The following is a 15426-nucleotide window of genomic DNA, read 5'->3' on the forward strand; positions in this document are numbered from 1 at the left end:
CATCTCTCACAATCTGTTGTTATTCCAAAGACTCTAATTTCTTCTTCAACCTATGTACCTCAACAGAATCGCTAGAGAAATTTTCAGTATATGATGCAAATAATTTGCTAGGAGTCGGTCCCAGGCAGACACCACGAACACGACCATGTCTATCAGGACCCAAGACTTGAGATAATACATCATTTCGACCTGTAATATCTTGAGAGTCTTCTGGTAATAAACTCAAAAGTTCTTTTATCTTGTCCTGCAAAATATTTTAAACATTCTTAGTATCTTTAAATTCAGATATTAACATAATTGATTAATGCTTGATGAAAATTATCTAAAATTAAACTTACAATCTTCTCTGTCATGGCCAAATCATTGGATTTGTGTGTCATGAGAAATAAGATTGCTCGACTTGGCTCAGTATTCGTTAAACTCTTTAATTTCTATGTGCATCACATTCAGACAATGACAACAAGATTAGTTTATAATATAAATAATTGGGCACGGAATTGATAGACAACATAATAAAAATATATATATACCTCATCATATCTAATACAAGCTATACTCTTCGTCCCAATTGTATGGGTCATTGTCTGTTGAACACGATTTACCTTATTTTAATGACTTCGGGACTGTACATTAAATAATTTGTGAGAAGTTAAATATATGAGATATAGAGTACCTTATAATTTGTTTGCAACTTTTCATAATTCAATATGTATAAATTTCAAATATAAATGTACCTGCCCCTCCTCCGAATTCCAAAAGGCTACGAGAGAATACCATTGAGCCTCCAAAACATGGGATGGACGATTGGCACATCGAATTGCATCATTTTTATATTTATCATAAAATTTGATTTTCAACTTACATTTATGATTCCTCCACTTCTTGCCAATAGATTGTAACACAACTTGTTTAAGCGTGGGCGAGATATCAAATTTGGCCTGTATCAAAAATCAATTGAAAATTATAAGTCAAAATTGTTCAATGCTAAACTCATAAATTATCTAATATTATATTATAATTAATTTATACCAATGTTGTTTGCCATGCATTTTCCTTCATTGATTCTGGCATTGCATGCCAATCAAGGATGTCAAGGGGAAACATATGGCCATCTCGAGCCAATATACCCAAGTATCTTTGGAGCTTAGCCACATGCTTCCCCACAGGTTGTCCATGGCTATCTCGCATTATTTCAAACCTTTCTCCTGACTTTAGATTCTGTAATGAGAGGCATCGAGTGCGGCCTCTTTTTCTCTTCGACTTTGTCCTCTCACCAAATGAACTTTGTCCAGGTTCCATCTGCAAATGTAACGTGCAACAGAATGTTCAAAAGGGAGTATAATAATAATGCCACTTATAATGCCCCTTTCATGGTTACCTGCTGATTGTGAAAAAGTATTTTCCAACTTATGGCATTTCTATAGGATATCCTTAACTTTAAAATCAACTGTGTTTGGATACATGCATGCATACAACATCAAATCTAGAATAGTGTGCAAAAACACAGTTTTTTATCACAGATTTAATAATTAACATCACGGGCATAAAATCCCTTCATGGGCCCTTTACAGACATGTAGAGGAAAATAATTCATAGTACATATCTCAGAATATGTGTTGACACTTGATCCACTCGCTCTCACTTCAATCTGAATTCCCCAAGCGTTATGGGTGTATATATAAAACTACAAAAGTACTTTGAGATCCAATTCACTCAAAATAATTTACTAGGAATTTAGGTTATTTACTTGGCACTTATTTTTTACTATTTTATAAGTTTTAGGATTATAGTGTATAACTCTCATCATAGTTATAGTATGATTTCTGTCGCCTATAACATCAGTTATGTTCTACATTTTGCAACTAATTGGCGGCTCTAGTTTGAAATTGTCAAGAGTGCCCTGTAGCCCCACCATATTATTTAAAAGTTGTAAATGGCCGATGTACCTTGTTAGTGCTTCTAAGAAATTGAACCTAACCCCTTCGGATGCAAGAATACATCTAAAAAATTATTCCATCGAATGTGCTCTCTGCTGGCTTCAAGAATTGCTGCATAAAAGATTAAAAAAGGAAAAAAAAAATCCAAACTCTAAAAGAAAAGATAAGGACATAATGCTGGATTTGGCCTTAGTGCTTGGCTATGAGATAACACACCAGACCCTGACATCCCATATCATATCTCCAAAGGTAACATGTGTTATATTACAGGATACTCTGATTTGTAGCCCCATTCATTGTTTCTAGATCAATGCTTTGTATCAATCTCAGTCGATATCAATATGTATAGACGAATGCATTCTGGTATTTTCAACCATGAGTTTGGTTTGGCCAAGCCCCCTCTTCCCTCACTCTATATAATTAGGCATAAAGAGCATACCAAACACAAGAACTACAATTCCAAGAAGAAAATTGAAATGCTAGAATCCCAACACCAAGAAGAAGAAAATTGAAATACATGATGTAAAATAACAAGAGACAAAAATAATTATGATGTGCGGAATGACCTAGAACCTGATTTCACAGTGAGTTAATTTCCCACCCAATATCCATAAACCACCTATTAAGCCTAAATTCAACAAAGGCTCTCAATTTTCCATAACACAAAAGTACCTATAATAACAACAATAGATCATTAACTTCTAGTTATCATTCAAGAGAAGATGAGAGAGTACTAGTTTGAATTAGTTTGCTTATTAATTAGGTGTTTAGTGTCAAGGGCAAAATGATTTTTCTCCCAATAGAGGATAAGATTGGTTCCCATTGATACCCCCAATCAACTAATTTTACTTTCCATGAACAGCAACAGCAACAACAACAAAAGAAGCGGAAGGGCATTGGCCTTTGGGTCATAGATTAAAAGGAATAAAAAAAAAGAAAAATAAAATCAACTAAATATATCTATCATTCTCTCACCATTTCTCACCTATCCATATATATGAAACAGGAATGCTAAATAATTAAGGATAATTATATGAAAATTTATTTACTAGGCATACCTTAGAAGGTAGAGCAACTACAATTGCGGAAATGCAAAGGATCTCTTCAACAAGTTGGAAGATAACACGCACAACAGTGAAAATCTAAAGATCCTTCACCTGCAATAGATACAATAAACCAAATGGTCAAGCAATCAAGCCAAAAGGCTTTAAATGATGAAAAAAAATTCAATATGCTAATCTTTTCAAATTAGAATGACCACACAAACATTGTATAAGAGATGGTTGAGTAAATAGGGAATACAAATTCTGAAATCTAATTTACACTCCAAAAGGTAGAATGCAAACCAAGTATTTTTACCACAAACTCTCCTCGTCATTACAACAAAGATTAGAACTTAAAAAAAAAAAAAAAAAAGCTACAACATAAACCAACAATCATTATAAGTGTCACTATTACAACAAATATTCTAGTATCAACAATCATCATCAAAATCTGAATCAATTTTATTGTCAACAAATTCAATAGAAGAAGCGAGTTGCGAAGAGAACAATTGAGGATGTGCATCCACTATTTCTCCAGGCACATCTTCCCTAACCCAACTAACATCGGCATCATCATCATCTCGTTCCAAAATCCGTAAGTGTTGATTTTTGAATGGCTCATTATCCCAAACCACATCATTATCTTTAATATATTCGCCATTCATATCAAACAAATCCCTTGGTTTAGTCTTGATCACAATTTGCCAATCTAGTTCAAGTGGATCTTGCACATAGAAAACTTGCTCTGCTTGAGATGCTAACACATATGGTTCATCAGATGGATGAGATCCTTCGAATAACAATCGTGTGAAGTTCACGAGAGTGAATCCAAACTCATCAATCTTAATCCCTCTTCCTTGGGCCCTCACATCAACCCAGTCACATTTAAACAATACAAATTTAAGACGTTGAGAATACGTCAACTCAACAATGTCAGTTAAATGCCCATAATATACTAAGTCTCCTGTAATAGGCCTTGTGTCCCTAGCACTTGCATAACTTGTAGTATTTGCAATGACTGCAACACCACTATTTTGACTCATGTGTCCCTTTTCTTTATACACGGTTCGAAACCTATATCCATTTTGAACATATCCTTTGAGCCTTTTAGCTATTGAGCCTGGACCCCTAGCAAGCCATATAATTTCATCTAGTACCACACTATTTGCTTGTTGCATTAGTTGAACCTATATAAAGAAATGAAGAAAATAAATATTATTATCAAGACATAGCTTAAGTGGTTAACTTATATGTATTAAGTGTGACTTACATGGTTCTTGAACCAATCTATGAATTGGTCGGTGTGCATTTTTTGTATATCACAAACACATGATCGTAATCGTGGATTTTGCATCTTAAGTTGTCGAACATGTTGTCTGCAAGGTAGTGCACAAGTTAAGATCCGTATACATTTAGTGTAGAAAACTACACTTAATGAGAATGAGAAATGTATGATAATTCGCCTTACTCTAGATATATTGTAACTTTTTCATGGTTGAATAATACATAACGATGCATTTGTTGCCATTCTATCTCACTCAAGAAAAATGATTGGGCATTTCCTATCACACTTTCGTCAAGATTTCGTATTGGTCGATTGAGCTTTGTTTCAACATTATGTAAGTATCTTGAGTATGTGAAGTGCAAACCTTTAGTAATATTACTAAATTCTCCCTTACATTACAATCTAAAATTTTTACAGTAAGACTGGCAAGCTATGCTTTATGGAGCTGAATGTTGGGAATTCAAAAAGTAACATGTCATTTAAGCCCCAATTAAAAAGGAGCATGGAAGTTGAATGTTTCAAAAGAGCCCAAAAAAAAAAACTCAAAAGAACATGGATTGAGCCAATGAAAGTAAATACATAAGAATAAACCAACATTTACAATTCAGTTCTCATCTCCAATTCCAAATATATAAGAATAAATTCTGTTATGTAATGTAATCTAATCTTCTTTGTACAAAAAAGAAGATGTGTTGTGTAGGTGTGTGATTGGAAGGTACAAGTAAAGGTGGTTTCAAAAGTAGATGCCACTTTTTTTAAAGTCAAGAGATCAAAATTCATTTTTGATTAAAAGTTAAAAACAGTTAAAAGATAAAGAGTAGGGATTGGTGTTTTGTTTCTAACCAAGGTCAGGTGACACACCATTTTTTTGCCACGTGAAAATTTTAGGACTTGCTGGTCGTATGGTTATGTGATCCATCCCTTGGTGAATCTACGTACCAAAAATCATAGTATTTGATAACTTGTATCCACGTGATCTAAACTCTTGAAAAAGAGTTTAAATCTAACAATTAGAAATCATTCTTAAGGCAATGCTGTAATCAATGGATGCAAATCACCAATCAAATTGATCTTTTGTGTGTAGATTTGCCGACGAATAAACCACATAATCATACAGTCAGTAAGTCACCAAAAATGCCACATGGCCTAAAATGAGGTGCCACCTGACCTTGGTTAGGAAGGTGTGATCTTTACTTTCCAGCATAGGTTAAAGTAAATGGATCAGATCCAGAAAACTGATCCATACAATCAAATAACTTCAAATCTGGATCATGGATTTGGGTTCTAATAAGGATCTAAACTAATAAACCAGCATACCAAGTCCATTTATGATCTTAAAAACTCCCATATTATTTTTAGTGGACTTGGAGGGGAATCAAAATGTTTGAAACCTCTGCCTATACAAGTCTCGTTGTAGTAAGATCTCCAAAATCTGAAAAACTTCAAGCTCTGATTATGGTTTTGAGTGTTCAGTCGGTCAATAATAGAACCATAGAGTTGTTAGACCATTTGCTGAAATTTCAGTTGAGGTCAAGATTGTTGGAATTTTGGGTATTGTTCTATTTCCAATTTTATAAGCCCAAGGGTCATCATCATATATAAGGGTTGGAAACTTGAATCCATTTTCACCATCAAATCTGTTAAGAAAAATATACTTTGTCGGGCCATTTTCAGATTATTTCTTCCTTCTCAATCCAAATCCTCTTCTCACCATTCTACTAGGGTCATTGTCAGTGGTACTTTCCACCACCATCCCACATGTGCTCATTTCTACTTGGCAGTCATGTGTCATAACAACGGTCACCTGCTGCCATTTCATATCCACAACAGCTTCCACCTTCCTATTTAATGTGTTTGAAAGTTATACCTCTATATGACAAACTAATCTGCCAGTAGGATTGGACAGTAAGTTTAGTACATGTCAAGCAATTTTGATTTATAATTTATACGATGCGCTACTAAGATAGTAAAATGGTGGGGTGTGTGGCACAAATAAACAACTTTATCAGTGCTGGTCATAAGCAAGTATGGCTCAAGTTGCATATGTAATCATATTATGAAGTGTTAGCAGTCAATGAGACACAATGGTTAAATTGTATTAAAGGAAGTACACTGCAATATAAAATCACCCAATAACTATAACATAACTAAATAAATGATTGGAAACCATGCCATCAACACGTGGACTAAGCACTGCATTACATCCAAATTCAGGACAATAGTTGAAATACATTAAAAAGATATATATATATATATATATATATATATATATATATATATATATATATATATATACAAAGGAAGGGGGTTTAGCCAAATTAAAGAGCAATTCAAAGCAAACTGATTATCACTAAAAACAATCTACATATATCAAAATTAAAACATCATGGGGATGAGATCAGAACCATGCTTGACAAGAGGTGTACCATCTAAGATTAGATTGAAATACATTGATTACAACCTAAACACCCTGTTCTGAGATCCTATTGTCACAACGGGACCTTGCTGTAATAAGCATGGATGATAAGATAACTCAACCTATGATACATAGGTTGGATCTAACCTGAACTAATGAATGGAATTGAACTGAACTTCCATGGTTTATAAAACATATCAACTAAAGCTTCATAAACCAGGTTTCCATGCATGAGGTTATCATCATGGGAAGTGATTGCATTGATACAACCAACAAAGACATAGTACCTACTAATCAAACAAACAAAAAACTCTCAAATCTACCACATCTCAATCAATTACACAGAATCTGGAGTTTCAAGATTGTACCTACTAATTGAGTAATATTGTTTATCTTGATCTCTAAAACCAGCAAACTTAGCTCAAATTCAAGCAAGCTCTATTGAAAATCTCCCCCAAATCCTACAGCAAACATAGCTCAGGTTCAAGCAATCTCTGATAAAAATCTCCCCCAAATGCTACGAAATCTGCAAAAAAATAATCCTAAATCATAAATTTATCGAATTCGATGGGAGAAAGAAATAGAATAAATCTTATTATAAGAATCATACCTCATTTTGCGATTTGGATTCTTAAAACCTCAAAGAGCTACGAAATCTACTATTTCGATTCTCAAAACTTCAGAGAATGTGAAGAGGAGATGTTAAGAGCAGATTTTGATTCTCAAAACTCCAAAAACTGTGAAGAGGAACTTGATACACAGAGAGAGAGAGTGATTTGGATTCTCAAAAACTCAAAGAACTTCGAAATCTGCGATTTCGATTCTCAAAACTCCAGAAAATGTGAAGAGGAGCTTGATACAGAGAGAGAGAGAGAGAGAGAGAGAGAGAGAGAGAGAGAGACCTATTAGAATGGAAATCGAAACCCTAGATGTAGAGGAGCTATGATGAACTTGAGAGAGAGAAATAGAGAAAGGTTTTCACAAAATCTGTTGATACATGAGAGAGAATTTTTCTTTTTTTTTTGCAAAATTTCGGTATTTGACGCGCAAGCTGTGTTCTACAGTGGCGCCTATTTTGGCCGCCGCTGAGAATGGGTCGCTAAAAAGCATTATTTTTGTAGTGAAAATAAGGATTCTCAACATTTATCGTTTGTTTGGCAAATAAATATATAAATATACAAACAAATGAATAATATGTATTTGTTGTGTGGTGGGGAGAAAGAGTGGGTTATAAGGAGGGCTGGTAGCTAAAACAACCCCAGTTTCAACCTTCTGATCTTCAAGACTCTAAATTAAACACTAAGCTCTTTTATTTCCTTAATTTTTTTTATTCTTTATAGGTAAGCATTCATGGTTGGTGAACTATGGAAAAATATTAGAAGTTTGAAGTAAGAACGAAATGCACCAAGTCTTACTCCTTGTAAACATGTTAGATTGTATGTCCTTCTCTAGATTAGAAACTACTAGACTCTCTATCACCAATATTCTGGGTTCCCCATGCAATGTTTAAAAGATAAATACTTGTCATTGAACCACATGGAACCAGGTTAACTTGGTTCAACCGTCATGTCATATAACACAGTCTTGGGTTTGAAATTTCTTGCAAGTGGATTTTTTTTACAGGTAGATGTTTAACTGGACCGGTTAAACTAGGAGTTCAATACATCCTGGTTCTTAGAATTGGACCCAAAGAGATTGCCATCAAGATGAACTTCAATAAGAAATAAAAAAAATAAAAAATAAAAGAACTTCAGAAATTCGACCTAAACGACTTGATGGAGAGTTTGATTTGTGACATTTGACTTGGCTACCAAAGAATAAAGGCTGGCAATGTTGGAAGGTTGTTATTATTTATTTTGAAATACCTTAAAAATGCATAGAATTACACAAGGGGAAATTATCAAAAACCTTAAGAAAGTTTATTGATATTGATATTTTTCTTAAAATGGGATTCATCACATTTACAATTTTATATTTTAGACTTTGTATAAATTTCGAGATTTTTGTATGATGGAGAATAGCAAATTCACCTTCAAACTTCATAAATTGCATTTTTGGGTGCAACATTTTATTTTATTTTAAGGCTAAGCTTATGATAATTGATAAGATGTAAAATGCAAAACTGAGATATTTTAGGTGATAAATGTCCAATAGTGCTGCTAGTGGATGTTCTAATATATTATCGAGATATTTACAAGGAAAATGATGAAGTAACATTGAAATTTACATGGTTTCACACTGCTAACATGGATGCGTGTACAAAATGATAGATGCTTTTCATCAAGATAAGAGTGAAAAGCATCAATGGTTCTATGGTCACCTCTACGTCAGCAATGTGTGAAACGATGTAAATTTCAATGTTACTCTAGCATGACTCTTTGTACAATCCTCCATGGATAACGAAATATATATTTTTCATCCATCCCTTCAATATTTATCTTTACCTAGTCTCCATAATCTCAGAGTGTTAGATGTATATGTGATAGTTGGTTTACATGCCACGTGGAACAACTTTATGAATCTACTGATTCATAATCTTGGGCTTTCATTATAAGCTTCATTGATTTGTATATTATAATTCATTGAGACAATCATTAATATTTTTTTATCACAAAGCCTATTTTTTTATGAGTTCAGAATTCAATGAATCAAGAGTAGGCATAAATTTGAACCTAGATTTCTGCTGTCATCACCCGAAGACTTTATGAACTAAGCTAATTGACGGTATTTTTATTTTTATTAAAAGATAATATTTTTTACTTAAAAAGAAGAGAGATTTATCAGATAGACACATTTGTCGCAATTTTATTACAAAACTCATTTACTTTATCAAGTTTGTAACTTCAACAAATCCTGCTTTATGAATCACACTACTATGACTAACTTAGTAAGATTTCAAATCTTACTAAATGTCGTTGGGCCCACATGGATTATTAAATTAGAAATCCAACAACACACACTCATAGATTTCATGGAAAAACTCTTATACAAAAAAAAAAAAAAAAAAAAAAAAAAAAAAAAAAAAAAAAAACCTTTTCTGAACTTGATTGTAGATGTTGAAAATGATGACTATCGAACTCCTTAAAACTAAACTTTAACGGTGAAAATTAACCTATTCTTTAAGTTCTTAGAATTTTGTCCTTTATAATCCTATGGCAATCGATCATGATTTTAGATGTCATAAATTCATGTGATTAGAATCCACTCTAAGGTATGTTAAAATTACAAATTAACCATATAAATTTGAATTTTATGAGTGGATCCCACTCTGCGTAACAAACTTGATAAAGTGAGGTTTGGTGGGTAACAAACATTATAAAGTAAGGTTGAACTCCAAGGGATTTTTTTGAAATAAAAATGCAACGATTGGCATGTCAAGTATAGCTAGTTCTTCAATGATGTAATTTAAAAATGATAGCGGTCTCTTTTCTCATGCACGGTTATTGAAGTGGTTCGCTCATATGATATATAGGCGTCTTTTATATTAATATAATAACTAAACTTAAGCATGGTGAGGAAATTAAAATAACTAAAATCTAATAAATGGATTTATATCATAAAGAACTAAAACTATCAACTAAAGCAAAAATTATCCAAAATTATAGTAAAACACGTACAAGAAGGAGATCTGACAGATTGACTTTGGCAACACTCTAAAGTTAAGCTTGACCAACTGTTGGTCCAACTTAACGTCAAAACCATGTGTCTTTAATATATATTTTTCTCATAATCTCATCACCTAATCAACAACCCATGTACGTTCTTTTATGATTATTTTTTTCTATATAAACGACCTTCAAAGCTTTCATGTTTCTGTACCCAAACATTTAGCTGTTCAGCAATCTTGTCTCTCATCATCTTCACCAAAGAGATTGATAGAGATAAAGAGAGATGGGTGCACCTTCTTCGTCGCAAGTTTCTATTGGAGCTTTAATCTTTTTATTGGGTGCTTTGTGGCTCTTCCCTGGGTTCATTGATGCAGGAATAACAAGACACTACAAATTTGATGTACGTGTTGCATGCATGGCCTATATATATATATATATGATCCATAATCATGTTATTTATGTTTTTATAAATTAATGAATAATGGGTTTTCATTTCTCTCTGTTATTTATTTATTTATTTATTTATTTGCAGATTAAGCTGAAGAACTTCACTCGTTTGTGTAGTACTAAGAGCATCGTGACTGTAAATGGTCAGTTTCCGGGGCCTCAGATTGTGGCAAGGGAAGGAGACCAGGTGATTGTTAAGGTGGTTAACCATGTTCAGAACAATATCTCTATCCATTGGTATGGAACTCTCATCTTATTCCCCTGTCATTTTAAATTAGTCTTGATGCTAAAATTTGAGCTTATTAATATTTCTAGATGAAAAATTTACATTTTTTGTTTTGATTTTTTGATCTTGATATGGTAAACTGGACTTGAATCCATGACTAGCTCAAAGTTGATTTACAATAAGCAGGGGTGGAGTCAGGATTTTCTTTTAGTGGGAGCAAACTACTTAGGTTTTTGGTTAGAAGTTGAAGAAAATGATATTGGAGAAGGGGAGAGGTGAGAGAGTGTGGGGGCGAATGGGGCTTGTAATAAGTTGAAAGGATAGTGGTATCTAAAAGTTGGTGTGGCAATAGAAGCTCTTTTTTTTTTCCCCTCTTCTTGTTAAATGGTGAATAATGTAATTACAGGCATGGAGTTCGACAACTTCGTAGTGGATGGGCAGATGGACCAGCCTATGTGACTCAATGCCCCATACAGACTGGTCAGACCTACGTCTACAACTTCACTATTGTGGGTCAGAGAGGGACTCTATGGTGGCATGCTCACATTTCATGGTTGAGATCAACGATTCATGGACCCATCATCATCCTCCCTAAGCTCGGTGTTCCTTATCCATTCACTAAACCATACAAAGAAATCCCAATTATCTTTGGTAAGTAACAATTATCAAGATCAAATGATTGAATTATGTCACTTTTTTATCTTACATATCTACATTTTATAACCTACATTTTCGTTTATATATAAATCCAAAATCCAGGAGAGTGGTTTAAGGCAGATCCTGAGGCAATTATCAGCCAGGCTTTGCAGACTGGAGGAGGCCCAAACGTCTCTGATGCCTACACCATTAATGGACTTCCTGGGCCATTGTACAACTGCTCAGCAAAAGGTAACATTGCAAATGAGGGTGGTTTTAATTTTTTTTTTTAATCCATTTTATAAAAAAGAAAAAGTCCACCTGGTGGAGTTATCAATATTGGGCCTGTAGAGGGTTGGTTGAAATCCCACTCTATGCCTCAAATCTTGCCCCTTAGATCTCAATCTCAAATAATCTCCTTTTATTGCATTTATTGAGAGATCTATGGGGAAAGATTTGAGATTTTGGAATTGGGTTTCAACACTCCTCCCTGGGTATATACGATTTGGACTCAGATGTATAAATTTATTGTTTGGTGTGTTGTAAAAAAAGTTAGTGTGGCAATGTAAGATTTTCCTTGTTATTCCTTATTTTGACATATTGGGTGGTCTCCTCACAGATACGTTCAAGCTGAAGGTGAAGCCCGGAAAGACGTATCTCCTAAGATTGATCAACGCTGCACTCAATGACGAGCTTTTCTTCAGCATTGCAAACCACACATTCATTGTAGTCGATGCCGACGCCGTCTACATTAAACCTTTCGAAACAAATACACTTCTCATCACTCCAGGACAAACCACCAATGTCCTTCTCAAAACTAAACCTCACTTCCCCGATGCCACATTCCTTATGTTAGCAAGACCATATGCCACTGGCCTTGGAACATTCGACAATTCCACCACTGCCGCCATCCTCGAATACGAACCACCCTCTCATTCCTCTTTCACCAATTCAATTAAGAAACTCAAACTCTTCAAACCCCACCTTCCTCCTCTTAACGATACTTCATTCGCCACAAATTTCACAAAGAAGTTCCGTAGCTTGGCCACTACCCAATTCCCCGCTAACGTCCCACAAACTGTCGATAGAAGATTCTTCTTCACAGTGGGATTGGGCACAAACCCTTGTCCTTCAAACCAAACATGCCAAGGACCCAATGGAACTATGTTCTCAGCTTCTATAAACAATGTCACCTTTGCTATGCCAACCATAGCCCTCATGCAATCTTATTTCTTGGGAAAATCTTCGGGTATCTACACAACTGATTTCCCTACCAACCCAATTATTCCTTTCAACTACACAGGAATACCTCCCAATAACACTATGGTGAGTAATGGAACAAAAGTGGTGGTATTGCCCTTCAACACAAGTGTTGAGCTGGTGATGCAGGAGACAAGCATACTTGGCGCCGAGAGCCACCCTCTTCACCTTCATGGCTTCAACTTCTTCGTAGTGGGGCAAGGATTCGGTAACTATAATCCCAATACGGATCCTGCAAATTTCAATCTTGTCGACCCTGTTGAGAGGAATACCCTTGGTGTGCCATCTGGTGGATGGGTTGCCATTCGATTCCTCGCCGACAACCCAGGTGTGTATGAGATCAATTCAACTTTTATATCATACTTATATGCTTGATAACCATGTTTAGATTTTGCAATTATTCGATGGGGTCAGGATGGTTTACTTAGATAAAAAGTTTGGAGAATTTTCCAAAGTAATGGTGATTTAAAAAACAAAAAAAAATTCGTCAATTTTTCTAATTACCCGATTTATCGTTGATTGTTATAGTACACACCTTCATGTGCAAAAAATTCCCGAATTTGTGACTATGGTTATAATTAGGTCCATATTTCTTTATCTTATGCACATTATTGCCAGCAAGCATGATTGGCCTTTCCAGCCAACCATGAAGATGAATTATTGATATTCTTATAACAATTGCAAGTCCTTTCTTTAAAGGACAATACAATTACTGGTAGGTGATAGAGGTAAGTTAGGTTCATTGTGATATTGTATATGAGATTCACTCTATCATTGTAATAATATATCTTAAGGATTTAGATGAGCATCAATTAAGATTAATTCCTTGGATTACATTATATTAATTGATAATTGTAAAACTCGATTCAAATGTCTACCAAGTTGAGTCAAGCAAACAACTTGTGAGTCAGCTTGGATGAGTCAAACAAAAAAAAATTAATTTAACTTGTTTTTTTTTAGTTTTATCTAGATTCTGACCTAACTCGATGCATATCTTAGCTGACTCAATCAAATTTCAGAGTTGACTCAATGATTTGTCAAGTTAATTCAATTAGTTGGTTGCATCAAATTTTGGGGCCAAGTCACCTTGAAATACAAATTAGTTACAAACAACTTGGCCCAGTTTGAGTCAACTCGACAAGTTTTAATACTATGCTTTCTATATTAGTGATCCATTGTTGAATTTATATAAATGTAGGACTAATGTAAAAAAGTTTAAAATATCACAATATATATAATTGGGCTAATTGTATTATTTTGTAAATGATAACAGGTGTATGGTTTATGCATTGCCACCTGGAAACCCACACAAGCTGGGGCTTGAAAATGGCTTGGGTCGTCTTGGACGGGGAGCTCCCCAATCAGAAGCTGCCACCTCCGCCATCTGATCTACCCAAGTGTTGACTTCCAGATTCAACTAGTTTGATAGGAAGCTATCTTTCGTGATTTTTTTAACTTCTTATTTTCCTTTATTATGTTTTGTTTCATTTCTTAATTTCCTTTCCCCTACCAGAAAAAAGGAGTAGCAAAGAAGCATTTTAACCAATTGATGATTGTTTTGTTTGGTTGACCTTTTTATTCCAACCCCTCCATTGAGGATGAAAACAGTACTGGAGCATGTTTTGTAATATTGAGAATTCAATACTTATGGGGGTCTCAATTATAATATGATATCACTTCCATTAAATTTTATTTATGACGTTTTTAAAAATTGGTTTTGAATATTGGCTATGAAATATGACACTGGAAATTTTATATATATAATTTTAAGGTTAGAAAAAAAAAATTAATTAAAGCAAGAATTAAATTATGTCCTCACTGTCATCTCATCAGAAATTAATATGTTTATAATATTCTTAATTTGAGGGCAAGTAAATGATCAAACCCAAGAGAAAGAGGGGATATTATCAAGTTAGCAAGAAAGAAGTTAAAGTAAGTTATAATTTAAAACCTATTTTGTATTTTTGTAAAACAAAATGGAGAGTACATATTGCTAGAAAATAAATCAACAGAAGAGAAATTTATACTAAGAAAACAAGAGAAATAAAGTCATTAGTGATTAGAGTAACTTAGGACTGGCAAATAAAAATGTATTTAACTCTATCTTTCTTTGCACTCAACCTCAAGGGCTTGGTGTGAGCTCATTGGATTAGAAATTATGGCATGAAACTTGAAAAAATATTATAGTGAGGACTTCTTCACTCACTAATGTGTGAAGTCTCTACTATCAAATATCTAAATAAAGTATGTTTCATCTTAATCTTATCTAAAAGTATAAAACATCTAAGTTAAGCATATGAGGTGTAGAGATTCATCTAAAGCTTTGATCCATTAGATTTTGATAAAACCTTAAAAATAATCTTATAAACAACATAAAGAACATGGAAAGATAAAAAAATAACACATAATTAAAGTTTTCTCCTAGGCTTCCTCCTCTTATTAATAGAGGGAATCTAGCCTACGGTTATTGTAAGGATACAAAAAGAGGTAGAAGAAACAATACTTATATTCATGGTAACCAATATATACTATCTCTTTGAGAAATTATAGAAGTTATTAAAATAAAAC

The 15426-nt window shown here is 33.9% G+C and overlaps 1 protein-coding gene and 1 long non-coding RNA gene across 4 annotated transcripts; one reads left to right on the plus strand and one right to left on the minus strand.

Annotated features, from left to right (window-relative positions):
- Window positions 1-88: 88 nt before the first annotated feature.
- On the minus strand, window positions 89-7658 carry LOC147384549 (uncharacterized). 3 transcript variants are annotated; one of them, XR_015172818.1, is made up of 5 exons: window positions 7050-7658; window positions 2996-3094; window positions 1030-1299; window positions 531-938; window positions 89-431 (listed from the first exon to the last, which is right to left on the minus strand). It is a non-coding gene; the product is annotated as an uncharacterized LOC147384549 (long non-coding RNA). The 3 variants fall into 3 exon arrangements; XR_015172819.1 differs by having other exon boundaries at window positions 89-244; window positions 339-938; XR_015172817.1 differs by having other exon boundaries at window positions 89-938.
- A 2832-nt stretch (window positions 7659-10490) lies between these two features.
- On the plus strand, window positions 10491-14506 carry LOC147384550 (laccase-17-like). The gene is made up of 6 exons (XM_086425676.1): window positions 10491-10689; window positions 10822-10973; window positions 11369-11613; window positions 11722-11850; window positions 12218-13186; window positions 14132-14506. Exons 1-6 carry the CDS (start codon window positions 10573-10575, stop codon window positions 14260-14262), a joined length of 1743 nt encoding a protein of 580 aa, XP_086281802.1. The 5' UTR covers window positions 10491-10572; the 3' UTR covers window positions 14263-14506.
- Window positions 14507-15426: the final 920 nt, after the last annotated feature.

This window comes from Akebia trifoliata, chromosome 15, assembly GCF_017979445.1.
Source record: "Akebia trifoliata isolate Shusen 1 chromosome 15, ASM1797944v1, whole genome shotgun sequence".
Classification (NCBI taxonomy): domain Eukaryota; kingdom Viridiplantae; phylum Streptophyta; class Magnoliopsida; order Ranunculales; family Lardizabalaceae; genus Akebia; species Akebia trifoliata.

Bases quoted from the DNA above. Each gene is read 5' to 3' on its own strand.
- LOC147384550 (XM_086425676.1), top strand. From the start codon at position 10,573: ATGGGTGCACCTTCTTCGTCGCAAGTTTCTATTGGAGCTTTAATCTTT. The intron at 11,614-11,721 runs GTAAGTAACAAT...TCCAAAATCCAG, and splicing joins AGAAATCCCAATTATCTTTG to GAGAGTGGTTTAAGGCAGAT. The intron at 13,187-14,131 runs GTGTGTATGAGA...AAATGATAACAG, and splicing joins ATTCCTCGCCGACAACCCAG to GTGTATGGTTTATGCATTGC.